The following is a 26,803-nucleotide window of genomic DNA, read 5'->3' on the forward strand; positions in this document are numbered from 1 at the left end:
GAGGCGGGCAGGGAAGATAGTGGCCGACCCCTCCCACCCTGGACACAAACTGTTCACCCCCCTCCCCTCTGGCAGGAGGCTGCACTCCATCAGGACCAATACCTCTCGCCACCAGAACAGTTTCTTCCCCTCCGCTACCGGCCTCATAAACTAAAACTGCTAACTGTTCCTTCATACTTTCACTCAGAAACCTCATTCCAACTTTAATAATAATAATAATAATAATAATAATAATAATAATAATAAATGGAATTTATAAAGCGCCTTTCACGGGACCCAAGGTCGCTGTACATGGTGGACAGACAAAACAAAACGGTCAGTGAGGAGCGAACAAAACAAAATAAAATAAAGTAAAGGAAGCCAGGGGACCAGGAAAGGACTAGGGTCCAAAGGCCAGGGTGAACAGGTGTGTTTTCAGTGAGGATTTGAAGATGTCCAGTGAGGCAGCGTTCCGGATCTCGGCAGGAAGTGCATTCCAGAGGCTGAACGCCCTGTCACCCACAGTACGAAGGCGAGAGCGGGGGATGGAGAGCAGGCCCGTGTCTGAGGACCGCAGACTCCGAGAGGGGGTGTAGGGATGTAGGAGGTCTGTTAAGTACTGGGGGGCGAGGGTATGGAGGGACTTGTACGCGAGGAGGAGTGTTTTATAGTGAATCCGGGACTTGACCGGCAGCCAGTGGAGGTGGATGAGGGTGGGGGTGATATGTTGCCATGACTTAGTGCGGGTGAGAAGCCTGGCGGCAGAGTTCTGGACATATTGGAGCCTGTCCAAGGTTTTGCTGGGAACCCCGGACAGGACTCCATTGCAGTAGTCCAGACGGGATGTGATGAAGGCGTGTATGAGTGTTTCTGCCACAGAGTCAGAGAGTGAGGGGCGGAGTCTGGCAATGTTTTTGAGATGGTAGAAGGCGGATTTGGTCATGGATTTGATATGCGCCTGGAAAGAGAGGGTGGAGTCCAGGATGAATCCCAGGTTGCGGACTTCAGTGGATGGAGCAGCCGTCAATGGTGAGAAGCAGGTCACCAACCTTCTGGAGCTGCGCCTTGGGAGCCACAATGATGAGCTCAGTTTTGTTGCTGGTTATTTTTAGCAGCAACTTTAAAATGTTACACATCTTTCTGACATTATTCGTGTAACACAACTTTTAAATCTGATTCTTACTTTTAGAGATATTAAACATTGTTCAGACCTTGGTACAGAGGCCTTCTTCAGATTTTAACATTAACTAGAGTGCGTGATGTCACAGCTAGAGTGTAGGAAATCTTGAAATTTGCCTTCATATATTTTTTTTAAACTGCCATAATTCCCAAACCCTACATTCCTGAGACATCATTTTTCATGAGAAACGTAGGAAAAGATCTCGTAGCTTGAAAAATGACAAATAATTAAGCAAAATAATTCAACAAAATGCCTCTTGAGGGCATGAAGTGACAAAAACGTTCAACATGTCTCCATTAAAACCCATTGTAATTTCAGGCTGATATTTCCTCACAGCAGCAGCCGCACACCTTTTAGTTAAACTGCCAAAAAGGCCACATTATTGACCCGAAAGTACACAAAAAGCACACTTCAGATACTCAAGGTCCTTGAGATGCTTCACGCTTTGAAATTTCACCGATATCTGTTACGGTTCTTCAACAAAACGTTCACATGTAAGAGGTTTATCTCTCATTCAGAACAATGGAAACCTTTGATCTCTGTTAGCTCAAATATAAACACGATGATGTCATAACTCCAACTGACATGCTCAGAGCAGCATACTTCAGATAATGGTTAATGGTCCTGCCCTCAACAGTTCTACGTCAATTATGGGGTGTCATCATATGCCGTTTCCATGGAATCCCTCGCCATAAAAGACGATGTCGCTATACATTAACTCCTATGAAAATGTTCAAAAAGTGCTCAAACTTCACATGTGTGCTAACAGTCCAGCCGTGACGACATCTACGTGAGAGTTTTGAGATTTCTTCAAATGTCGTTGCCATGGTAACACAAGGCTCGCCATGAAACACGGTTTTCTCATAACTTCAGTGAAAATGCTCCAAACGGCCCAAAACTTCACAGGTTTGGTAACGATGCAGCCATCCACACATCTAAGCGTATTATGGGGTGTCATCATCACTCGCCATGAAACACGATGTCGCTGTAAGTCCAATGGACACGGTCCAATCGTCCCCCAATCTTCACTTGTATATCACCGGTCCATGCCTCAACAGCTTTACGCCAAATCTGAGATCTCACCATATGCCATTTCCATGGAAACGCATCCCTCGCCATTAAAAGACGATGTCGCTATAACTCCTATGAACATTTTCAAAAAGTGCTCAAACTTCACGTGCGCTAACAGTCCAGCCGTGAAGACATCTACGGGACAGTTTTGAGATTTCTTCAAATGCCGTTGCCATGGCAACACAATGCTCACCATGAAACATGGTTTTCTCATAACTTCAGTGAAAATGCTCCAAACGGCCCAAAAATTCACAGGTTTGGTAACGATGCAGCCATCAACGCATCTAAGCGTATTATGGGATGTCATCAAATGCCGTTGGCATGGCGACAGATCATTCGCCATCAAGTTAGTTCAAAAGTTTGCAGTTCAAATATTCTGCTGCTTTTCCAAGCCTTTTTACTTTCTTTTCTTCTCTCATCACACATTCAAGCCCCCAGTGTTCATGTATCATTTCAATCTAAATTCTTCACTTTCTTCTTACACATTACATTTCAGCATAGCAATTCAGCGTCAGCTTTTCAGCATAAAGCATTCCCACTAGCAATTTCTTCAGGAATTGCATTCTCTAGTTGTTAATTAACATGCATATTAGCAGTATATTGGCTCTTTATTATTCATTATTAAACACTTATTAATGCCTTATTCTACATGACCATATTCTACAAGTAATAAGCCATTAGTTTAGAGTTTTTCCTCAATAACCCTCTAATTAGTGCTTATTTATTGCAAGTAAGGAAGTTGTTGTACATGAGTTTTGGTCTTAATATGCGCTGCTCAATATGGGCCTAATAAGGCAGTAGTACCACAAGAATAGTAATTCTCCCATAATAACACTTAACAAATATGATCTATTCTTATGTAACAAGACATTAAACTATAAGTGTTAATTGTGTCTACATAACTCAAAATTAGGTATTTATATCTAAGAATATGTTTTAGCAAGGTGATATTGACCTGTATGTTTCATATTTGCACATTTATATTTTTGTGAAATTTGTACTGAATGTTAGACAGGAAACCGGGTACAGGAAGTAGGAGAAAGTGAACTGAATAGCATGGCAGTAGACTGCTACTAATTTTCCCCATATGCAACCTGAAGAGTAAAAGGGTCAAGTCTGTCAGAAAGCAATGACTGTAAGTGTAAGCCTTACACTTACACTGTAAGGATTAGTAACATGTATTGTGTTTATGTGATGACATTTGGAGATGTTTAAACACAATGAGAAAATGCGTTAGCATTCGCGCTAGCATACACGGTAGTGTTAGCATACATGCTAGCGTTAGCCATACTAGCCTGTATCAGTGGCGGTTCTAGAACATTTTACATGGGGTGGCGAAGGAGGGGCAAGAGGTCATGCCAGGGTGGCATGGGAGGGCGGACAGTACGTGGTATTTTATACTGTATATATAACCTATTTATTGTTAAATCATGCCCTAACACAAGTGTTCTTAATGCACAAGAGAAACAAGGTGTTCAGACAAACAAACTAAAATATAGTATAAAACAGCATAAAATACTCATGATACCCTTGAATTCTGCTTACTGTAAGTACAGTAAAAGTACTTAGTTATAATTAAGTACACAAATTACATCACCCATCTCTTAAAGGTGGGGTCGGTAATTTTGGAGAAACCAGCTCGAGTGCGCTAGAATTTGAAAATACACAACCGGAACAAATCTGCCACTTCCTTACAGAGCCCCTCCTCCAACACACACGAACGCGCACATGACCAATGAGGGCACGAGATAAGTTTGTGCACAGATGTAAGGCTGACAGGCAGGTCGGCCATCCAGTTATTTTAGCCGGCCCGGCTAAAATGATTGGTCGTGCTTTTTACAGTACTACGGCTTCCACAGATGACATTTTTTTAATGGATTTTTTGTCAAAGCACTTAAGATATTTATTGCTATCGGGATGTTAAGAGCATTCCATGGAATATAACAAAAAGTGTATCTCGAGCCGGTTTCTCAAACTTACCTACCCCACCTTTAAGAGAGCTAAAGGGGACCTGTGCAGCAATACATTTCAATAAATATGTGTCAATACTAAGAGCTGCTAGATTGTGCTGCTGTCATGGAATATGTATGCAAGGAGAATAAAAACATACGATGTGGTGGAGTTTCATCTGCCTCCTGCCTCTGTCCCTCTTTCTGACACTTCATCTTTATTCCTCACATACATTTCTTCTTCTTCACTAATGTCTTCATCTCCTCCTGGCTTTCTCCTGCTCTGACCCTCCTGGTCTCTTCAGTGAACTCTCTTTTCCTTTTCCTCTTTCTGTACGTCCTGATCACTTCTAAGATATGTATTTTTGTTGTTGTTGAATCACTCCAGCTACTCTGGCCTGCAAGAGTCTACTTGTGAAAAGCACTGGTACAAATGCTTGTTTAACTTTACACGTTGGAGTAGCATATAATAAATATAAAATCAGAAAGTATTTATCAAACGCACACAGGCAGCTGTGTTTAGATCCAGTTTGACGGTAAAGGATGTATGGTTTAATTTATCTGGCCTCATTGCTGTGATGTGTAATGTACGTGGATTTAATAGTACCGCATAGTTTAGCAAAGGGATCGATCTCCCAGCTAGCGCTGTCTGCGTAGTATTTTGTAACGTAACGTCCCAAACAGCGCCCGTCTGTTAAACGCTATCGATTCAAACGACAGCGTTTTATTAATATTTAGTTTCAAGCTCTCGTCCTTAGTAAAAACAAAACCAGTCGAAGGGGAAATGCACCCAGGGGAAGCTGATCTGCCTTCAGGTGCTGGGACAGCTCGCTCCCTCTCTGCAGCGGTGTGAGCCGCGGTCTGTGTGAACGCCGCTCCGCAGTTTAATGCAGGGCCGTAGCTACGTTTTTAACGGGCCTAAGATGATATTTAAAATGATTCACTTTCAATTAATGAACTGCTTGTTTCGTTGCTTGAGAAGACATAGTGTAGGTTTGTTTCTACAAGTACAGTTTTAGGGACACAAAAGTTAAGGGGGCAGCTGGGGGCGCACGGCTACACAGTATGATCACAAATACATAACATCTGTTAAAAATCTGTTTTTATTAAAAAGTACAGGCTGCATATGTGTTCTCAGCCTTCGAGAAACTTGACATGTTTCTCTTTAGTGGTTCATTAATAAAACAGATATTTCAACGTGAGCTTACTTTGTTCATGTACTGTTGTGGTCATGGGCGTAGGAAGCATCCTGAATGTGGGGGGGACATTTTTAACGGGGGTGTGGGGGCGAAAAAATATATAGATTTCCTGTATTCTGGTGCATTTTAACAGGTGGTTTGATACTTTTATGTGGCTATACTAGCATGAGGAAAATGATGGGTACATTTTGTAATTTCAGTAGTAAAGAAAGGAAACATATTTGATTATTAATTCAGAGCTGTCTTTGAATTAATAAAAAGCAGTTTAAATGCCCATTTTTTGTACATTTATATACAACAATAAATATTTGTGAGTGCATTGAGAGATATTGTTGTGGAGAGTCATTTATATATAAATCGCAAAATACATTTGTGAATCCTTCTGTGAGCATTTATTAATATTGAGACTGATCTGACTCCATACGGATGTTAAGTTCACCTAGGAATGGTATAATTGACTTAAATGTTCAAATAAATGTTGCTCTTCTGTCTATATTGGTCATATGATGCCCCTTGACTGAAATGTTTCCTGTTCAAGATCCCCACTGATTTCCTTAAAATCCTGGGATGAGAGTCCACATCACAATTTACTCTCAACTGTCATTTCCCTTTCATCACTCACCTCAGCAATGGACCTCTCTCCACTGTCCCTGTATTCTGCCTCTGACTCACTCTCAAGTGCCTAGATGTCAAGAGAGGTGGTGAAGTGATAATAAATACTGATAAATACTAGTAACCTGGCATTTCGATGCCTTTTCTCATCTAAACTATTCAGTATTTGTATCTCTCTCTATCATGACATAAAGACGAAACTCCTCTCCAGAAGTGAGACACCGCCATCACTGTTAACTGATTAACTGCTACCAGCTGATGACTTACTTTCCTCTTCTTTGAAAAAAATGTTCTTATGTCCATGTTGTCTGGGGGAGAAAACATATCAAACCAAGAGATCGTCAGCTTTGATTTTCGCTGTATTAACCATTTCCTGAACATTTGGTGTGTGTGCCTTACCTCCGCTACCGGCATCGCTTCATACAACAGATCTGAGCTGTCCAACTATGACATCACTCCTTGAACATGCGCGCGCTATGTGAGAATCTGCCTTGGTACAAAGTAGCAGTGAAAACATGGAACGGAGTTTCATTGATTTGGGCATTCTCTCAATAAGCAAGTGGAATGGATTTCATTTGATAGTGAAGCACTGACACAGCGCTCGACAAAGTGCAGCGAGTGGATAGACCGATTCACGGACTTTCCGCATAGTAAAAGTGGGGGGGTCTAAACTAATCATTTGAAAAAGTGGGGGGGACTTGTCCCACCCTCATATAATGGCTGCGACGCCCATGGTTGTGGTTAACTTCAGTAGGTGTGTGCTATAATGTATTTACAAAGTGTGAAGAGGAGGCAACTTTAGAATAGGGAACCTGTTCAGGTCGATTAGAGTCAAACTACTAGCTTATTGGTTATGAACAAGACTTCACTTTAAAATAGGGAACATGTTCTAAGATAAATACCTAATTTTGAGTTATTTAGACACAATTAACACTTATAGTTTCATGTATTGTTACATAAGAATAGATCATATCCAAGACATAAAGAACGAATGTACTCTTCCTTGCTCATCCTTCTTTTACCTTCAGCTTGGAGCGGCTATGAAAGCACATGGTGTACCATGGCAATACCCATTACCCATACATCCGCTCCATGAGTTATTCATCACTAAAAGAGGTCTAAGGGGCATGGTCTCCAGCCTGTATCAGTATATTATGGAGGCCTCCTACAAACCACTGTTTTTAGACAGAGTATGGAGGGGGGATTTCCCAGGACTAGTGCAAGATTTTGATTGGAGCTCAGTATGGACCAATATTATATTAGCTTCAAGGAATCCTGATCATCAACAGATTCATTTGAATGTTGTGCACAGGACTTACCTGACCCCTCGCAAACTGTATTTTATGAAGGTTATTGATGATGCGTCATGTTCCTTGTGCCTATTAATGGCCAACGGCACGTTTCTTCACATGTTCTGGGAATGCCCCCCTGTTTCAAGTTGAGTGTGTGGCTTGCAGCGGCTGAGTCATTGAAAAGTCGGCTCTGATTCCTTTTTCTCTCCCTTTTTTGTGTATGTAATTTGACGCTACTTGTTACCTGTTGCCACTTGATCCGGCCCACGGGGGTCCTGGGAGGGTGGGGTTCTTTATTTTATTTTAGTTTGTTTTGTAAGGTGTTTTTCTGTGTTTCTGTTTAAATAAATTAAAAAATGTGATCACAAAAAAAAAACATACATAATTTGTCTCTAATAGATATATAGATGGATATATAATTGATTCATCCCAAATTGGGGAACTGTTTTGTCACAGCAACATTGTCATTACACATGAGTTAAAAATATTTATAAAAATAGAATAAAATACAAATATCATAAATAAACAGCAAATATATGAATATACATATCCACAGAAGAGACATACTGTATATCAATAGAGTATCTAAAGAATACACAATATAAAATATAAAGAATAAATACAAAAACTTTATAATAAACAATTCTACTACAGAAACAGAATCACGCGGACAATTACATTACAAATTGTTCAGTGCATTTTTTATTAAAATGTATATCCTGTGAGGTAGTGCAAGCACAATATGTGCAATTTGTTCGGGATATGTGCAATGTGTTTGTGGATAATAATCTCAAAGTATAAAAACAAACTCATATCTCCGCAGTGTCAGATGCCATCAGTCTGCAGAATGAATGGACCTTTGCAAAGGCCAGCCGCTTGCTGACATCTCTTTTTCGTAAGGTAAAGGCTTCATGTAAACCTTCACAGATGAGTATGCATATAAGATGGTGGGTGTACAATAAACTGCTTTTTAGCTTCTCAAATAGTATTCTCTGCTCTCAGAGTATCACACCTGATTGGATTTCTGACCCACAGATTACTGTTCACTATAGTGACGCAAGTGGCAGACTATTATTGTCTGTGTTGTGCTATTTATTAGGATTGTATAGTTAAGTAAAATTGCACTGGTTTAATCAGAAACAAGCCTCACTTCAGCATCAGGTGTACATCTATTTAGAGTCTTGATGGGTCTATTATCATGTGCTTACAGTTTCTGTACATGGGAACTCTTTGCATTTGGTTTCAAAGAGCAAAACACTTCAAGTTATTTTGTGTCTTCAGATCTGTAGTTGTCTATTGTAATATAACTAACTGGTGTGTATTGTTGCTGTGTGTGTGTGTGTGTGTGTGTGTGTGTGTGTGTGTGTGTGTGTGTGTGTGTGTGTGTGTGTGTGGTGTGTGTGTGTGTGTGTGTGTGTGTGTGTGTGTGTGTGTGTGTGTGTGTGTGTGTGTGTGTGTGTGTGTGTGTGTGTGTGTGTGTGTGTGTGTGTGTGTGTGTGTGTGTGTGTGTGTGTGTGTGTGTGTGTGTGTGTGTGTGTGTGTGTCAGCTGGCAGTGATGTTCAGTGTGCAGCAGCTGCTGGCTCACCTGCAGCAGGTTCTGGAGACCAACGAGGTGAACTGGAAACACGTGCTGTGCTTCCTGTCCACCCTGCTGGTGTACAACCCCGGGGCCCAGGGCAGCCTGACAGGTGAACACGCTTACTGCTGCCTGCTACTTCAAATATCTTTATTGAGACAAAGAAGATAACGCTGACTGTGTGTTGTTTAGTTCATGCGCTTTTTAATTGATATTATACAAATTGTATCGGTTTGTATTTTGAAATTGAAACAATAGGAAAATAATCTAATTAAGATAAACTGACAAGGATGAAATGAATGTAAATATATCAAATAAAGGAGAAAGACTACATCTAATAATACAAAATAAATCAGAGATTTGTTACCTGGTATATATGATTAAAACGGACAAATACCAAGCTTTACCAAGTGAGCTGATACGTGTTCATACATTTGACCAATTGGATGAGGAAAATGCATCCCTGACTGTTATACTTCTGTTAACCATTGTAATGGCAATTTCCATGTTCCAATGTCCTATATATTTGCCATTACTTTCACAGGAGGTTTTTAGAGTGATCCTGACGCAGACACGAACAGATGGATTTCCGGTCTTTTGCTGCAGTTTAGAATGATGGTTTATTTAGCATTTACATACCAAGGGTTTATTACACTGTGTCAATGATTGTGGTATGAGCATCTGCTGGGCTGGTGCCGTTCTGCCGTTCTGTTCTTGCTGCGTCAGGATCACTCTAAAAACCTCCTGTGAAAGTAATGGCAAATATATATGACATTGGAACATGGAAATTGCCATTACATTAAGTGGAATCGGTATGCTCTTCCTCCTGTGTCCACGTCATTTCCTGTTACCTGTGACTGCTTTTATACACCCGGTGCAGCTAAACCCCGCCACCAAGTGTTCAAAATAGTATTGTAGTATAAATATAAATAAAGTAAACTGACAACAACACCCCTAAATGGCTCCTACAACCATTATAAACCTTGTGAGGCACCATTCACACATTTTCTTAAAACTCAAATCCAGCATAAGAGTGTTTAATAAATACACATTTCACATGTGTTTAATGACATTCAATTAACTTTGCTAAGCCGTTTCCAATAGGCTGAGTATCATATCATAATCTTACTAATGAGTATCATCTTATATTAAGTCATTAGTATTTTTTTATAAAAACTTACAGTAATTCCTTTCAACAGTCAACCTATATATCACTCTACTAAAGACACAAAGGGTAAAGAAAGTGGATAGGAATCAGATGTCAAAAGGATTCCAGTTGAAAAGGCTATCTGTCTCCTCCAGAGCTTCTGTCCAGACTGCTGAGTTCGGCGTTTGAAGGCTACGACCTGGAGAGCATGATCACAGCCTTCCTGCTGGCCCGACAGGGGGCGCTGGAGGGAGCGGCCATCTTCCCCTCTTACAGCAACTGGTTCAAGGTTTACAAAGGACTTTTCACCACTTGCCTTTAAATGTTCTCATTGCGGCAGCTACAGCGTGTATTTACCTCAGGATGAGTATGCCTCTAAAATATTGTCTAGATTCTAGATCACACAATTAGCCTGCGCTGAAAGTCAGGATAAAAAAAACAAATACTTCTCATAGTGTTCAACCAGTGTATAATGAATAATTATGGATTTGTAAAATAAACACTATGAATTCTATACATCAGAGTGGCAATAGCTGGCCATAGCTAACTTTTAAAGACAGTTTTGTAAGATTGGAATCAGTAGATGTATTTCAGATTTTAGTAGATCATTTTGGTAGATCATTCTTGTTTTAGATATTTGTGTCAGAGAGTGCTTTAATTGGTGCAGTGTTGGAGAGGGGGGGACTGAGGGGAGGACTTTGCCTAATAGTTCCGGAGTGGAACTGGCCTACTGGGCAGCAGAGCCACCTCTGACCGCTGGGCTATCCGCTGGCCCTGTTGGTAGATGATTCATGTTTTATCAAAGGTATACTGGTGTGGAATAATGGAGTGGTTGATCAGACTAATGTTGGATAAAGGTCATGGGAGTTTATTTTGCTCTAGTTTGTATCTGCTTAACATATAGTTCCAGATAGAGAGCTTAATATTATTCATTGCGCCTTTTTTTCTACTAACACTATTCTTTGCTGTTTTTTCTGCAGATGTCTTTCGGGGGAGGCAGTGGTTACCATGCGAGCAGCAAGAAATCTCTGGTGTTCCTGCTCAAGTTCCTGTCTGACTTGGTGCCCTTTGAACCCCCACAGTACCTCAAGGTGACTGTCTGTCTGACTCATAATTGATTTCAGTACACATGGTGTCTTCAATAATGAACCCTCAATGATCCCCAGGGGCAGACAGCTTACTCACACCACTGGGAGTGACAGGATTCTGTAGAAGACTTTTGAAAACTTAGATTAATGGAAACACAGTTTATACTGTGTGAGAGATATGTGTACACAGCAATATGACTTCATACAGGGTGCAGAAGTGGTGGAAAGAAAAAGTATATTAAAACTCTTCTTCAGCATATCTATCTTATGCTACTTTAGACTTTTACTTTTACTCGAAACTACACATTTATCCAACAGCTATAATTACTATTTTTTTCAGTTACGATTAACAAAATACAAGCCATTAATTTCACCTATTTTGCTTTATTTAACGAGGGGTTACGTATGGTAACCTTTGTTATATAAGCACAGGCGAAGCCCTCTACTGGACGCTATGGGTACTCCCCTTGATCATATCATGCAAGCATTCATCCACTGAGACTTCTATAGACAGTGCTAATCAGTCTGCAAACTGCCCGAAGCAAGGATGCCTGTCTGCTCTCTGACAGGGTGGCGCGTAGCCTGCCTGCATCGAGCACCACTCCCAAATACGCCTGTTGGTGAGGTATGGGGGTGCTCTTCTTCCAATTGATTGCAAAGCCCAACTTGGTTAGGTGCAGGATCAATTGGGCTGTGCAAAACATTGCCTGTTCCCTGGATCTGGCCATGACTATGAGGTCGTCCAGATAAAAGAAAACTCATGCCATGGGCGCGCAGAGGTTGGAGCGCTGTGGCCACACATTTGCTGAACGTGTGGGGATAGGGAGTAGCCGAACGGCAGTCTGTTGTACTCGTAGGCTATCCCCTGGAAGGCAAAACACAAATACTTTCTGTGTCTTGGAGCAATCTCGACATGAAAGTAAGCGTCCTTCAGGTCGATGGTTGTGAACCAATCGCATGGCTGCACCAGTTCCAGCAACGGTTTCACAGTTAACATCTGGAATTGTTTGCGTGCAATGTGGAGATTCAGGCATTGAAGATCCAGGATGGGCCTGAATTCTCCCGTCTTCTCGGGAACCAGGAAGTACAGGGAATAATGCCCTTCCTCTCTGTCTTGAGCGCGCACAGCAGACACTGCCTGTTTCTGTAACAGGGCCTGAACCTCTGCCGAGAGGAAACCTATCTCCCCTCGGGATGATAGATTCGCCTCTCTTATGCCTGTGAACGGAGGAGGGATGCTGCAAAACTGGAGTGAATAACCCAGTCTCAGCGTCCTGTCCATCCACTCCGTTAATACACAGTTGCGTTTCCATTCCCCATAACATTGCGTTAGGGGATGTGCAATCAGCTGCGGGGCCCCAGTGATAAAGCTGTGGTACTCTCTGGTGACCCGTCCTGCCGCAAAACTCCCCGCGAAGGGAGGCTCTGCCCATGGGGGGTCGATACTGAAAGGGCAGAGTTTCCACTACGGCCCTTGAACGCACCGCGGCGCGCTCTCGTGGGAGCGCGCCATGACACATTCACCCAGACGGTGAAATGCATTCGGCGGAGTTTTTACACTAGGCGTTGTGTGTCTCCTTACCCAAACACGCCGGCCAAAATGTCCCTGTGCCCGCATAGCGCGGTTTATCACTCTTACCTGCGCATGCCCACTAGCTGCTTCCTTTACTGGAGTTACAACTGGGGCAGCGAGTGGGGAATCTGTACAGTAAACATAATGTGGAAGTGTGGGTGTGTGGCGAGAAAAGACACTCAAACTGGGATACAGGCAATCATTTTTATTTTGCAAAAGAGATGAGCGTGTCGCCACAGATGGGTCATACAGGGAGGAGGCAGGATTTGCCCTCGCGTCCTGGGTGGAGAAGGTGACCCTCTCTGCCGGGAAGCTTCCTCCCGCCGCCAGTCAGCTCCTGGAGGACGGTGCACCCCACCCAGCACCGGGCGCTCTTTCCCTTGAGGAGGGGCCTGAGGGCGTGCCTGAGGGCGTGCCAGCGGCAGCATGCGGCTGAGCTGCGCCCTCTCTTCCTCCAAGCGACTGAAACGCTGGGTGACCGAGGAGATCGACCCGAAGAGCCCTTCCGTGGAAACGGGGGCCCCCAAGGAGATCATCTCGGTCCTTCTTGGTCAGTGCGGTCAAACCTAGCCACACGTGACGCAACGCCACCGTGGCCAGGGACATCACACGACCGGCTGCGACCGTGGACCAGATTATTCATCTGGCCCACGCAGCAGTCCGAGTAATCACTCCCGTCCGTAGGCGGGGAGGCGGGGAGGCGGGGAGGCGGGGATGTCCTGCTGAGGGGTGATCAGCGAGACTCCCAACACGCCAAGATTACTGGCCGCTGCCGCCATCTGCGGTCCGAGCCTGAACATCTTATCCAGATAAGATAAGATAGGATTTCACGGTCACGCAGCAGCGGGGACAGGGGCCTTCTCCCCTCTGCCCACCCGGCTGCCTGCGGAAGCAGATGGGCCGCCAGGCTTTCATCCAGGGGGGGCACACCGGGACACTCCGTGTCCGAGTGGCCCTGCACCCTGAGGATTCCAGCCCATGTTGCCACTGGAGCCTTCTTCCTAAGTGGCTGTCACCACGTCGCCTCCACACACCGCCAGATGTCTGACATAGGCGGCTCACCGGCCTCGGTGGTAGCGGTGGGGGGAGCGTTAAGCCTACGCGCTCCGCCGCCATAGTCATCACCGCCGGGAAGTCCTGCCGCGCAGACCTGTGCTGCGGGCCTTCCTGGCGGCCGCCGGAGGTATCAGACAACGAGGTGTCGTCGTCGTCGTCCCTCTCCCCGACGAGCGGTCCGCTGGCATGGCGAACACGAAGGGCACTCACTCATCGTGCTCCTCCATATCCACCACCTCGAGTTCTGGGTCCTCTGCCGGCGAGACATGACGAGACATGACATGACGAGACATGACATGACGCTGGCGGCGGCTGAGCCGAGGGTTCAGGCGGCAGGCGTTGCAGGCCGGTAGCGGGCCCAGGTTGGCCGCCGCGTGGTCAGACCCCAGGCACTTGATTCACCGACAGTGGAGGTCGGCGCCTGCAATTACACTCAGGCACGAGGGGCAGGGTCGCTGCTCCAACAATGGTGAGTCCATTCTTTTTCACTTTCTCTTTCCGTCTCTATTCACTCAGTTGTTCTCTTGCTCGCTGAAGAGAAAGGGATGACAGTCAGGAGGCGAGGCCTCCTTTTATGCGGTGAGATGCGCGCGCATTCAGGTAGGCCCGCCCCGGGGCCGGCTACCTCTATATAATGAACGTCTCAGTGGATGAATTCTTGCATGATATGATCAAGGGGAGTACCCATAGAGACCAGTAGAGGGCGGAGCCTGTGAGAGATATAACTTACAGTTTTCCGTAGCAGAATTGACTTTTTTCCCAGTGATGGAATGTACATAAATATTTTTACTCTCAAGCACTATTTAAAAATGTAGGTACTTTGCTTGAGTATTTTCACTGTATGCTACTTTATACTTTTACTGCACTACATTTTGTAGGCAAATGTTGAACCTTGACTCCAATACATTTATGTAACAGCTTACAGGTTATTCCTCTTTCCTACTTAATTAATTAAATACCTTACACAATAATATATATCTTACTCACCCTGTAACCTTGAACTCTTGAAGAAATGAGACTTGGATTATATTGCATGAGTAAAAAACTAAAAAGCTGAACAAAGCTTAAATAATTCATGGTCATGGCCCCCCATGATGAACATGTGATCATTTACATGAACTATTTCCCAATGTACTATGCAACCTTTTGTAGGGGGCCTGACCCCTGTGTTGGACACCTCTGAAGTACCTTAAAGTGTACATATATATAAGGTTACAGTTCCAGTGTAATCCACACTCACTAGAGCAATGAAGTGGCTCTTATTTTCTTCCCCTCCCTGTGAATGTCAGGTTCACGTCCTGCAGCCTCCGTTCGTCCCTGTGAAGCACCGCAGCCTCCTGATGGAGTACGTCTCTCTGGCCAAGACCAGGCTGGCCGACCTCAAGGTTAGCATTAAAAGAGAATGCTTATTACATCATTACTTGTTTTTTTTTACACATATTGAAATAACAGTAACAGGTAGCACCTAGTTTGTGTAAAATGTATTTAAAAATGATATATTGTATCATAGCTCATTATACAACATAATTACAGTCTGTTTACATCAGTAAAGTGGTTTAACAGTTTGTGGTTGCACACATTATGACATTTTACTATATTTACTACAATGTGATAATGATTACAAAATAATGTGTAAACCTTTCAGAAATGGTTTGTGAATCATTACATAGAAAGATGGACCAGAAACCAATTATTAACCATGTACAAAGTATTAACCAACCATCTAAATAATGTTTGAAGATGCTTCACAACATTTGTATAAATCATTTAACATGGTATTTTAATGATCAGTTGTAACTTTTGTTGTCTTGTGTGCCTGTATGCAGGAGTGTGTGGAGGACATGGGTCTGTATGAGGACGTTTCTGGTGCGGGTGGAGCCTCTCTGCAGGTAACAGTGAGAACAGCAGTGTGTTTGTTTAATGTAGAAAATGTATTGAAAATACATTCTAGTTTTAGAAATAAGTCAGCTCTATAATGATACATTATACTGTTTGTTGACCATAATGTATCAAATCTATTTAGGATTAACTGAACTGCACTACATGCTCTGGAAGCTCATTCAATGTTTCACAACACCAAGAGTGAAGACGTTCTTTCTATTTTCAGACAAACACTTCACCTTATCTGTATTATGACAAGTCCATTTAATTGGGTTTTCATTTCTTCTAAATTGTGTAAACTATCAACAACCCCGGCACCAGTTTAAGTCATTATTGATCATCCAACAATCCCTCTAACATTTTTCAACATTAAAAGTCTGGTTCTAATCCTGAGTTTTGGTCGCAATACCTAAACAATAAACACTGAAATGAATAAAAACCTTACAAGGTTTTTCTACAAGAGAAGCAAACATTCTTTAATGTTAGAGTTATCTAATTAGAGTTACGTGAACTTTGACTAACTAAGACCATATTGTGGACACAAACCTAATCCTAGTTGCAGCAATACAAACAAAACATGTTTTATTTATATGAAGCAATGTTTTTATTTGCATCAAAATGTATTCAAAGTTAGGTTTTTCTTATCTTAGCCAGGCTTGGGGAGTAACGGATTACATGTGACAGTATTACGTCATCAGGATACAAAACAACTAACTATTCCCTCAAAGTTACATACAAAAAAGAGATTACTGTTACATTTCAAAACATTGTGGATTACTAGCAGGATGACAATGTTAGTAAAACCTAAAAAGCATAGTGTTTGTTGTAAAAGGATCAGAAGTTATCTCTTACTTTTAAGTGTGAATCTATATGCTAACCGCCTGAATCTGCTTTATGGTTTTCACTTTCTTTGCTTCATTTGTTCGGTTTTTAATTCAGCAGGTGAACCTATATTTTCATAAAATAGTGTGTGATCTTAACTGTGAATTCAAACGTGTGTGTGTGTGTGTGTGTGTGTGTGTGTGTGTGTGTGTGTGTGTGTGTGTGTGTGTGTGTGTGTGTGTGTGTGTGTGTGTGTGTGTGTGTGTGTGTGTGTGTGTGTGTGTGTGTGTGTGTGTGTGTGTGTGTGTGTGTGTGTGTGTGTGTGTGTGTGTGTGTGTGTGTGTGTGTGTGTGTGTGTGTGTGTGTGTGTGTGTGTGTGTGTGTGTGTGTGTGTGTGTGTGTGTGTGTGTGTGTGTGTGTGTGTACAGGGCCAGGCTGTGCAGGATGTGGAGAAGGCGCTGTCTCTGTTTGACAGCACAGGAAGAATCTCTGCTACAGTCATGGAGGCCAGGTATCTACATCACATGACACCTGCAGCACATTCAGGACGCACAGAGGAGGGTGTGAAGGTTTCATGTGGGCTAGAGTGATGGGTGAGACGGAGACATAGACAGTTTGTTGTCCCCTCTGTCTCCTCTCAGTATTTTCCGGAGGCCATACTTCCTGACGCGATTCCTCCCTGCCCTGCTGACACAGAGGACGGTGAGCATCTATCATTCTCAGTCTTATCTTTAAATGCTCAGGTGTGAAGTTCTTTTTGTCATTTTGTCACTATTTTTCAAATCACATGCATCACTTCCTGTTTACCTGTTCCAGCTTCCTGTCAAAGCCGATGCTCGCATGAGTTTCATAGAAGCTCTGAAAAAGTGAGTTATTATCATAAGCTCATGAATAATGTACAATTTCTTTTTTCTCTACACTATGTTCTTATATTTAATATACTATATAATGATAATATACATGTCTAATATTTATGTATTTTTTGCCACCAAAATGTATTATTTTAACAAATTCAATGCAAGGAAATGTTTGATTGAATTATAACTTGTTATAATATAAGTGTATTTTCTTGCCTGTGTATTCAGGGCAGATAAGATCCCTGCTGCTCAGTACTCCTCCTATGTGGAGTCCTGCCAGAGACACAGGCAGCAGGAGGGTGGGTCATTCAGCATTTACTAAGATTACGATAACCATCATTTGTTTATTTTCTATGTACTTTATTTTTTTCTCATAGTAGTTTAGAAGGTGGACGATAGAGTATAAATCTCCTCACGCTGTCTCATGGTGTCTCTTTCCTTATCACAACAGAGTTATGTCGATGTAAACAAACCCGTTGCATCGCTGCATTTCCCCTGTGCTGTGTTTTCAGGAAGTGCGGTGTGTGTGGACACTAATGATGATCCTCTGGAGGTGCTGAAGGTTCAGCTGCAGGAGTTCACACAGCTGGTTGTTGAGGGGAATGACGGAGGTACAGTACACACACACACATGCACGCACACACAACAATACTAGCACAGACACAGGGTTGAGAAAAGACTTGCACTGAGAAATACCTTCAAACTGATCAGACATGAACGCAGACGGGCAATAGCCAATGATATAATTAGTTTATAAAGAGCAAAAAAAGGACGAGTTGAATGTAAAAAATGCTACTGCTTTTTTTCTTTTTCTGTGTCTATATAGCGACTTCAGGAACAAAGACAAGTGTCTGAGAGGCTGAGGTAGGGCCTGGTTTGTCATAAATTAAATACAAAATCTTAATGTAATGAAAATCATCAACTTATAACGTGCACAATATATATTTTCTGAATAATCCAGCTGTGTAAAGATAGTGGTCAACAATAAATACAGCACCCTCTCACCCTCTCCTCCACACACAGCTGATTATATTCACTCTGAGTGCTGCCCATAACCATGTGACCCAACTGATCCAACCCATCATCCAACCCTCATTGATCACAAAATAATAAGGAACATATTATTAACAAAGACCAATGACAAAATATAAACAATCTAAAACCTATTAAATGTACAACAGAAAGCACCACTTTCTGACTTTCATGGCTTCTAATGCTATGTTATAAAAAGAAATGTAGATTTGTTTTTTGTTTTATAGAAATATACTAGTCTAATTGTCAGCTGTGTGCTCTCCCTTATTGCAGCTAATATTAAAGTTTTGGCCCCTCGTATACAGCTAATGCTTAAACATCTTCAGGTAAGAGGGATGTCAAACATAGGTTACCTACGTCTGGTCCTTAGTGATGTGTGTTTTCATTTTCTGGGGGGTTGAAAAAACATCAGGAGGAGTTGAAGACAGACTGCTTAGCATAACGGGTTAACAGACAGAGGTAGTGACTAGCTGACTGGATCAAAAGTGATTTATTGGATTAAAGGACATTTTTATTAAATATCAACTGTCTTTAATTATTATAACTCATCAGTGAAGCAAGCAGGAGAGCATCTGTTTCATACCAGTGAAAAATGTGTTTTGGCTTAAATGGGAAAAAAATGTGGATTAAAGCAAAAATATTTTGTTAAATAAAAACTGAATTTGAGAATTTATATTCAGGGTGTTGACTTTTGAACTTCTGAACTACAACACTCTTGGAAATGTTTTGATCACTGGAGTCAGAAACTGTTCATGTGTCACTTGTTGAAGAAACTCCACAGTGTGCAGTCTCTTTGAATCGGTCACTTCCTGACGCTCGTGCTGCTCATCTCTCCTCAGAGGTGTGTGCCCAGCTGTCCAGGATCTCACACACTCTGAGTGTCATCTTCCCCGGCCGTCCTAGCGATCTGATTGGACAGACGGTCATCAAACTTCACACACACACGCCTCTGTCCCCTGAGCTCCATGTCAAAGTACTGATGAAATCTGTTGTCCTCTTTGTTTATAAAGTAAAGTAACTAAGTACATTTACTCAATGACTGTAGTTAAATACATGTTTGAGGTACTTGAACTTAACTTAAGTGTTTCCATGTTTTCCTCTTTTCGTTTTGGCACTTTGAGTATATTTCGATGCCAATACCTATGTATTACCTATGTAAATCAAAAGTTAAGTATAGTAAAACTATACTTAACTTTTGATTGCCAGACTTTTACTTGTAACAGTATTTCTACACTGTGATATTATTACATTAAGATCTGGGTACTTCTTCCACCACTGGTTGTTTATATGTCAGATTTCATATGTATTCTTTTATTCTCTCCCTCCTATCCTCAGGTCGTCAACATGATCCTCAGAAACTTCTGTCAGTGCATGTTAGACGCTTCCAGAGAAACCCCTCCTAATAAGTGAGTACAAAGACTTTTTGTGTGTGTGTGTCAGAGATGGAGTACTCGAGTCCTGGACTCGGACTCGAGATTCGAGTGCCGATTTTCGTGACTCGACTCGGACTCGCGCACTGATTGACGCGACTCGGACTTGGACTCGTGAATTCTCGCGCACGATGACTTGGACTCGGACTCGTGAATGTTTCCCCCCACGATGACTCGGACTCGACTTGTACATTGACGCTCCGACTTGGACTCGAGCAAGTTTTCTCTGGAGTCTGATGTCCTCTATCCTGGCGTGTGCACCTGCGAGGCGAGTTCACGTACTGGGCCCCGCTATTCCAGTCTAAAGATGTCTAGAGACACCCCCCGCATCGTGCTGTATGCTTTCACACATTCTGCTTCCACATTGGAAAAGAGCAGAGCAAAATGCTCGTTATGTGAAAAAAAGATTGAAGAGAAGGCTCCGTAACACATTACTCTAAGGATCGAGTTCAGACTCGGCTCGACACTCAGGCTGTCTTGAACACTATCATCAGAGTAACGTGATCTAATAAATAAATAAAGATTCAGCCGATAACACGAAAGCACATGGCTACTTAAAGGGGACCTATCATGCAAAATGCCCTTTTGTACGTCTTTTATACATGAATATGTGTCCCCGGTGTTCCAGGGAACTCACCAAGTGTCAGAAAACACAACCCTCTCTATTTTCCTCCATACCCAAATCTCTAAAAAAGGGGCTGCAACGGATCTGATAAAAACTGATCCAGATTTGAACACTGTCCTGACGTCAGGACGGTGGCGCTACGGCTATTGGGCCAACTCTCCACCTATCAGGGGAATGTGGGGTTGGGCCACGGGCGGCCATTGCCGCTCGAAAGCGCTGGAGACGCTGTAGTACATATGCCAGGCCTGTAAGTGGCGCTGTAGTCTGCCACAAAAGCAGTGAAGAAGACTTCCCGCGCATGGTTACCATGGTTACCCTTCTGTGTATTCTCCGCTGTGGCTTTTTTTCTCCCTCCCCGAGGCAAGCGTTTGCTCCCGCTGCTTTAATTCAATGCAATCCCTCCCCGTCGAGGCAAGCACTGTAACTCTCTCCGGTTAGTCCACCAGCAGATGACAAACACCCACCTCTCCGCCTCTTCCAAGGAACGAGGGGACCGTGCGGCAGAGTTTCAGTTTCAGTTACTTTCGCCGGTCAAGATGTCCGTTAAAGTTTAAATCTTCCGGACAAAATTAGAAAAGTGCCGGTCAAAGGTCTTCTTTGTTATTTATTGAGCTTTAAAACAAATAAATAACGACTCTATGTAATAAAACACGGAGGACGGAGATCTCTTTTTCTCCCCCTCTTCTGACAGCCCAGCAGCTGATCAGAGCACGTCTCCCCTCTCCTGCAGGGGGGCGTGGTCAGCAGAATCAGACCCGTAGACAGCAAACAGCACATATACCCCTTTCACACCAACGCAACTCCGGTTCAAGCTCCGTGCTAGAGCTTTTCAGGTTCGGAACCGGTACTTCGGTTTAGCTCCGGCTCTTTTCACACCGCTCAGAGACCGACTGGTGCTGCCGCTGCTGCGTCATGACGTCACAGTTTACGTCGCTGATTTTCTCCCCAACGGAGCTCACCTCACAACAACAACGGGCCGGGGACTGCGTTGCTTTTAATCATACGAAGCCAGATTAAATTAAATAACGACTTCTCCAACCTTATACTTTTCTCCAGAGTGCCGTGGTTCATTGTTTATTAATGTGTTTCAGCGGCATTTACCGACCGCTGCAGTGCTGACTGCTCTTCAACGGGAGTGTATTCTCCCGTTAGCTCCGGGTTAGCTCACACGGCTCTAAAGTATTCACTGTCTGACTGTCACACAAGCAGCTGTTACATATTCCCAGTTCCCCTTAAGTGAATGTGTGTCAGTCTGAATTGACGCTGTTTGGTGTCAGTCTGAATTGACGCTGTTTGGCATCACAACGCTGTTATGAAAGTGTCTCTGGTATAACATGGGTGATGTTAGCATAGCAACCGAAGCTAAACTGACTACTTGCTAAGCCGTTTTATACAGGCACTTTTTACCGGCGTATTTTTCATTATGATTCTACTTGTGATAGTCGGACATGACAACCTGTGCAGCCCATGTATTGATTCCATCCGATAGCTGCTATAATAACAAACAAAACGTCTGCCTGCTCTCCACAATGATCAATAACAGCGAACGGATGGTCAAAGTAAGGTACAAATAAACAGAATCACACGAAACCTGGTTAGTGTTGCCTGACTTTATAAAGCGTGTTTTTTTTTTACAAGTGTGTGGTTGCGTTCTAGTCACTTTGCTCAGCACTACTGCTGGTTACAACTTTTATTTGCCGTACTCGCCTTAACTGTTAGCTCAGGTTAATCTCGCCCCCCTCCGACGTAAGCGGTTCTTGCTTCTACACGGACAACTTTTTGGTGCTCGAAACGAACCGGATTCCGGAGCTTAGAGGCTGCTCCGCTGCGGTGTGAACAGGAAAACCCGGTGCTGGGGTAATGGAGCGAAATGAGGCATGGCTAAAATGCATGATCTGTTTGGTATTTTGAAAACAGAAACGTATAAATATACCTTATATAGGTATGGCCCTACAATATATCATTTAAATATAGCATGATAGGTCCACTTTAACATGCAGAATGTGGTCATTTTGCATGCTAAGTAGCCATGTGCTTTCTGGGGATTAATCTTTATTGATAGAATTTAAACATTCACTATAATAATTGTAGCGTCCCCAGCTGAATGATGGTCAGAATCTCTAACTGATGGCAGGGCCGTTTCTTCCTATAGGCGGACTATGCAGATGCATAGGGCCCCCGCGGCCACTAGGGGGCCCCCAAGCTGAAAGTAATTTTTTATAATTCATACACACAAAGATGAACAAAATTAGTAGAAGTGGGAGGGCTGAAGCATAGCTTATGGAAAGTAGCCCTCCCGTGCATCATCCGAATACAACATCGGCATTATTACGTCAAAAACGTATAGAAATTAAGGAGTACAAAGAAATAAAGAAAACAGGAGAAAAAATTAAATAAAAGTTAGGGCAGGAAAACAATAAATGCATATATATATATATATATATATATATATATATATATATATATTATATGTATATACGAAAACTAGATATAGGGTCATTTTCTGCACATGTCAATAGCAGTTTCAACTATCTTTTTTTGGAAATGAAAATACTATATATAAATATATACATATGTACACATGTACTTGGCAAATGAATAATAATAATAATAATAATAAATGCATAATTGCATATAAACATTGTGAACACTTATTTTCAAGTGACTTTTTTTACATTCATATGTTCACGCTGTGGTTTGGAACTGCTTTTGAATGTTATTAGGCATTTTGTTATGGAAAATGTTGTGCATAATCAGTACTGTTTTAAGCTGTACTATGTCAACACATTTTAATAGATTGAGTTTTTTTAAATATGGAAGTTGTGTGTTCATATTTACCAACACCACGGACTATTCGTAATACTTTTTTTTGGGATGTTATTATTTTTTGTAGATTTGTTGAGTACGTGTTTCCCCATATTTCGGAGCAGTAGTAAAGGTAAGGGAGAAATAGACTGTTATAAAGAGTATTTTTTCTTCAAGAATGTTCTTAGTATGATACAAAATACCTATTGTTTTTGACAGTTTAGTCTGTACATAATTTATATGGTGCTTCCAATTGAGTTTTTCGTCAACAAGCAGTCCTAAAAATGTACATGCACCAACTTTTTCTATCTCGGTATTGCAAATCCGTATAATGCAGTCATTTCTACTCTCAGACTTTGTATTGAATAACATGTAATTTGTTTTGGCCACATTAAGGGATAATTTATTAACTGCAAACTAGTTACATAGTATTTCTAATTCTGCATTCACAATGTTAACAAGATCGCCAAGATTATGATGGGAGCAGAGAATTCAAAGTTCAGGTTCAGCCTCAATATATTTGGGGAGAATTAAAATGAGCTGTCTTTATTTGTAGACAGCCAAGACTAGATTGGAATTTTTCCGATCATTTCCCTATGACGAATTAGCAAAAATGTGCTTAAAATGCATGAAAAACGCACATTTTTCCAAATGGCCGACTTTCTGGGGGGAAAAGCAATTTGAAATATGTGTGCAATCATAATAGCAATGTGTATACAGCGTTTCGTGAATATCGGAAAAACTATATGCGAGCAGTTTGGAGCAATTTGCGACATGTAAATCGTCAAAAATGGTGTATTCGCTGTTAGCTTACGACCTCCACGAGTGATTTTTCAAAAATGTGCTCCGCAATTAAGTATCATATTGGATAGGGGCTGAACTTGTCCGGGATTGGAATTTTTCCGATCATTCCCCTAGGAGGAGTTCGCAAGAATGTGCTTAAAATGCATGAAAAGCGCGCATTTTTCAAAATGGCCGACTTCCTGGGGGGCGGGGCTAATGGAAGGCAATTTGAAATATGTGTGCAATCATAATAGCAATGTGTATACAGCGTGGGGGCGGGGCTAATGGAAGCTATTTACAAATATGTCCGCAATTCCATGAGGAATGTCTGTGCCAAAATTCGTGAAGTTCTGAGAAACTATATGTGACTACCACGCAATAGGGGGCGCTAGTGAGCAGTTTTTTTGAAAAATTAGTTTGTTTTTTTTCATTCTCGAAAAGGTCGTGGGTTCTGACCATAGACTGTATATATAAATGGACGTAGGGTCCGTGACGTCACCCATAGGATTCTGCAGAGTTGCCGAGAAGCCCTTAGTAGGCGGAGTCGGCCACTAACGGCTCGACAGTGACGTCTGAGTCTAACTCCCGCCTGCTACATCCTGATCCAAATAAGGGCAAAGAGGCGGAGCCGTGGCGGAGACGGGGCGGGACAGGGCGGGACCTTCTGCCAACGGCCGTGAAGTTCCAGACCTAGCTCAGGCTAAGAAGCTAAGCTAACATGCTCACAGTATTAAGCTAACAACCCAGCTTCCGGTCACTGCTCCTCGTTCCCGGCGTTCTGAAGGTAAGATCCCCTGTAACTTTACAAAACTTGTCCTTTTGATTTAAATGTTCTTGAACCTACACTATACAATTGTTTTTTAAGTGCTTCACCGTTTTTCAAATATAAATGTCATTTGTAACAACTTTGTAAACTAGCAGAGATATGGCCAGTGTTGCGTGAATTAGCCTATGGAATTAGCCATAAACTGTGGCCTATACAGTATGTAAAGGAATTAGCGTATTGTGAATTAAACAAAGCTTTTCCCTATGATTTAACTGTTCTTGATATTACACTATACAAGTTTAAAAACGCTTGTCCATGATTCAAATATAAACAGTGTAATATGCATGGGCTAACAAATGCAAAATTTGCATATTTATACTTTTTGACCATCAATTGTATATACATTTAATCCAACGTTACTGTTTCAACAGCGCTGTGAGAGTATAAATTAAATATGACTGTAGAAAAAGAAAGGCGCTTTTATATTGATTAAACCATTTTTATTTCTTTCAGCATTAAGAAAAAAAGATGGCAACCTCCTCCACAACCTGTAAGTTGATGGTCCTGGCTTACTTTACATGACTTCAGATGGTTGACATTACACACAAACATACTATATATATATATACATATATATATATATATATATATATATATACGTCAGGTGTGATTTCATATGTTATGTTGTATGTTATTGTCAAAGGAACAAAATGAGCAACCCTTTATACTTAATTTGATATTCCTCATTATCTGAAGCATTTGTTACTCTCATTTATTTTCCTCCCATAGTGACTGTATGGATAATCGGACAGCTATGTCCGGCGTGGAGCCCAGAGAGCTACAGAGACCATCGGCAGCAACCTTGGCCTCGACCTTCGCGCCTGCTGGTTCGGTTGGGGTGGACTGCGCTGGAGAGGTCTCCTCCCCTTCTTTTCCAACTCCCTGCGAGGAAGAGCAGCCCCGGATGTCCTCCTCATCCACTGTGGCGGCAACGACTTGGGGGATGTGCCCAGTGTTCACTTGGTGAATCAGATGAAGGAGGACCTGCACCAGCTTCACCATCGGCACCCTGGCATGAAGATCATGCTCTCCCAGATCAACCAGAGGTGCCGATGGAGGGCTGGTGCAAATCCTGTCAAAATTGACAAGGCCCGGAAGTTTGTTAACAGTGTTATCGCTACTTTTGTTCATAGCCTAAATGGTGCCATTGTTGACCACTCCAACATTAGACATGACAGTCCTGGGCTTTTTTTGCGAGATAGAGTTCATTTCACCCCTAGGGGAAATGATATTTTTTTAAAGTCACTAGCCAATTGCCTGAAAGACCATCTCCAAAGACTGTGAACTGCTAAAATGTCAGTATCACTGTTTTTGGATTTGGCCTTTAGAGTATGTTTTCTAAGGCCCTTGCTAAGCCCAGACTGTCATGGCTAATGTTGAGTTAGATATTACATCTGTAGCCATAACACTGTTAACATGGCTGCTCTTCCTCTTCCCCACATCCCACCCCCCCCCTCTTCCCCCCAATGGACTCTGTAGCTCTCCAGGCCCATGCTGGGCATGGCTGTCTGTCAAACTTTTTTTTTTAATTTGTTATTATGTTTTTTGTTATTTTATTTGTTAAAATAATTCTGTAAATATTTAAAATAAATCACATTCATATTTTCACTTCTTTTGTCTACTGCTTACTGAAAATGTTAGCTATCACATCCAAATCTGACTATCAAATGAAAGGATAAGCTAACCATACAATACAGAAAACATTACACATTAAGGCTCAAATCTTTTCCCAAGCCGTAGCAGTCTGAAAAGAGTCCCAAGTTTAAAAACACAAAATCTTGACAGTGAATACTACCTTGTCATTTATCAGTGACAATGCAAACACCAAGAAGGTCTCCCCTAATCCCATGTATTTTGGCATCAAATATGTCATAAGCATACCATAGAATGTAATTATGAAATGCAATACCCACAATCCCTACAGGGTCGTAACATCACAGAAAATAATACCTTTTAGAGAGTTTCTAAATTGTTCAGTATGCAGATAATTATTTGTTTTACAATAGAAACATTTTTCTC

General features: G+C 42.1%; 1 protein-coding gene across 1 annotated transcript in view; it reads left to right on the forward strand.

Annotated features, from left to right (window-relative positions):
- The window catches only part of LOC117484213 (Fanconi anemia group A protein), a 72,073-nt gene that overhangs the window by 22,494 nt on the left and 22,776 nt on the right, over positions 1-26,803 (forward strand). The window contains exons 11-23 of the mRNA XM_034132677.1: positions 8,106-8,182; positions 8,830-8,971; positions 10,162-10,295; positions 10,987-11,097; positions 15,013-15,108; positions 15,550-15,612; positions 16,855-16,937; positions 17,068-17,128; positions 17,243-17,292; positions 17,512-17,582; positions 17,796-17,894; positions 19,155-19,288; positions 19,651-19,721. Coding sequence (XP_033988568.1) covers positions 8,106-8,182; positions 8,830-8,971; positions 10,162-10,295; positions 10,987-11,097; positions 15,013-15,108; positions 15,550-15,612; positions 16,855-16,937; positions 17,068-17,128; positions 17,243-17,292; positions 17,512-17,582; positions 17,796-17,894; positions 19,155-19,288; positions 19,651-19,721 — 1,192 coding nt within the window. The remainder of the gene's footprint in view (positions 1-8,105; positions 8,183-8,829; positions 8,972-10,161; positions 10,296-10,986; positions 11,098-15,012; positions 15,109-15,549; positions 15,613-16,854; positions 16,938-17,067; positions 17,129-17,242; positions 17,293-17,511; positions 17,583-17,795; positions 17,895-19,154; positions 19,289-19,650; positions 19,722-26,803) is intronic.

This window comes from Trematomus bernacchii, unplaced genomic scaffold, assembly GCF_902827165.1.
Source record: "Trematomus bernacchii unplaced genomic scaffold, fTreBer1.1, whole genome shotgun sequence".
NCBI classification, from domain to species: domain Eukaryota; kingdom Metazoa; phylum Chordata; class Actinopteri; order Perciformes; family Nototheniidae; genus Trematomus; species Trematomus bernacchii.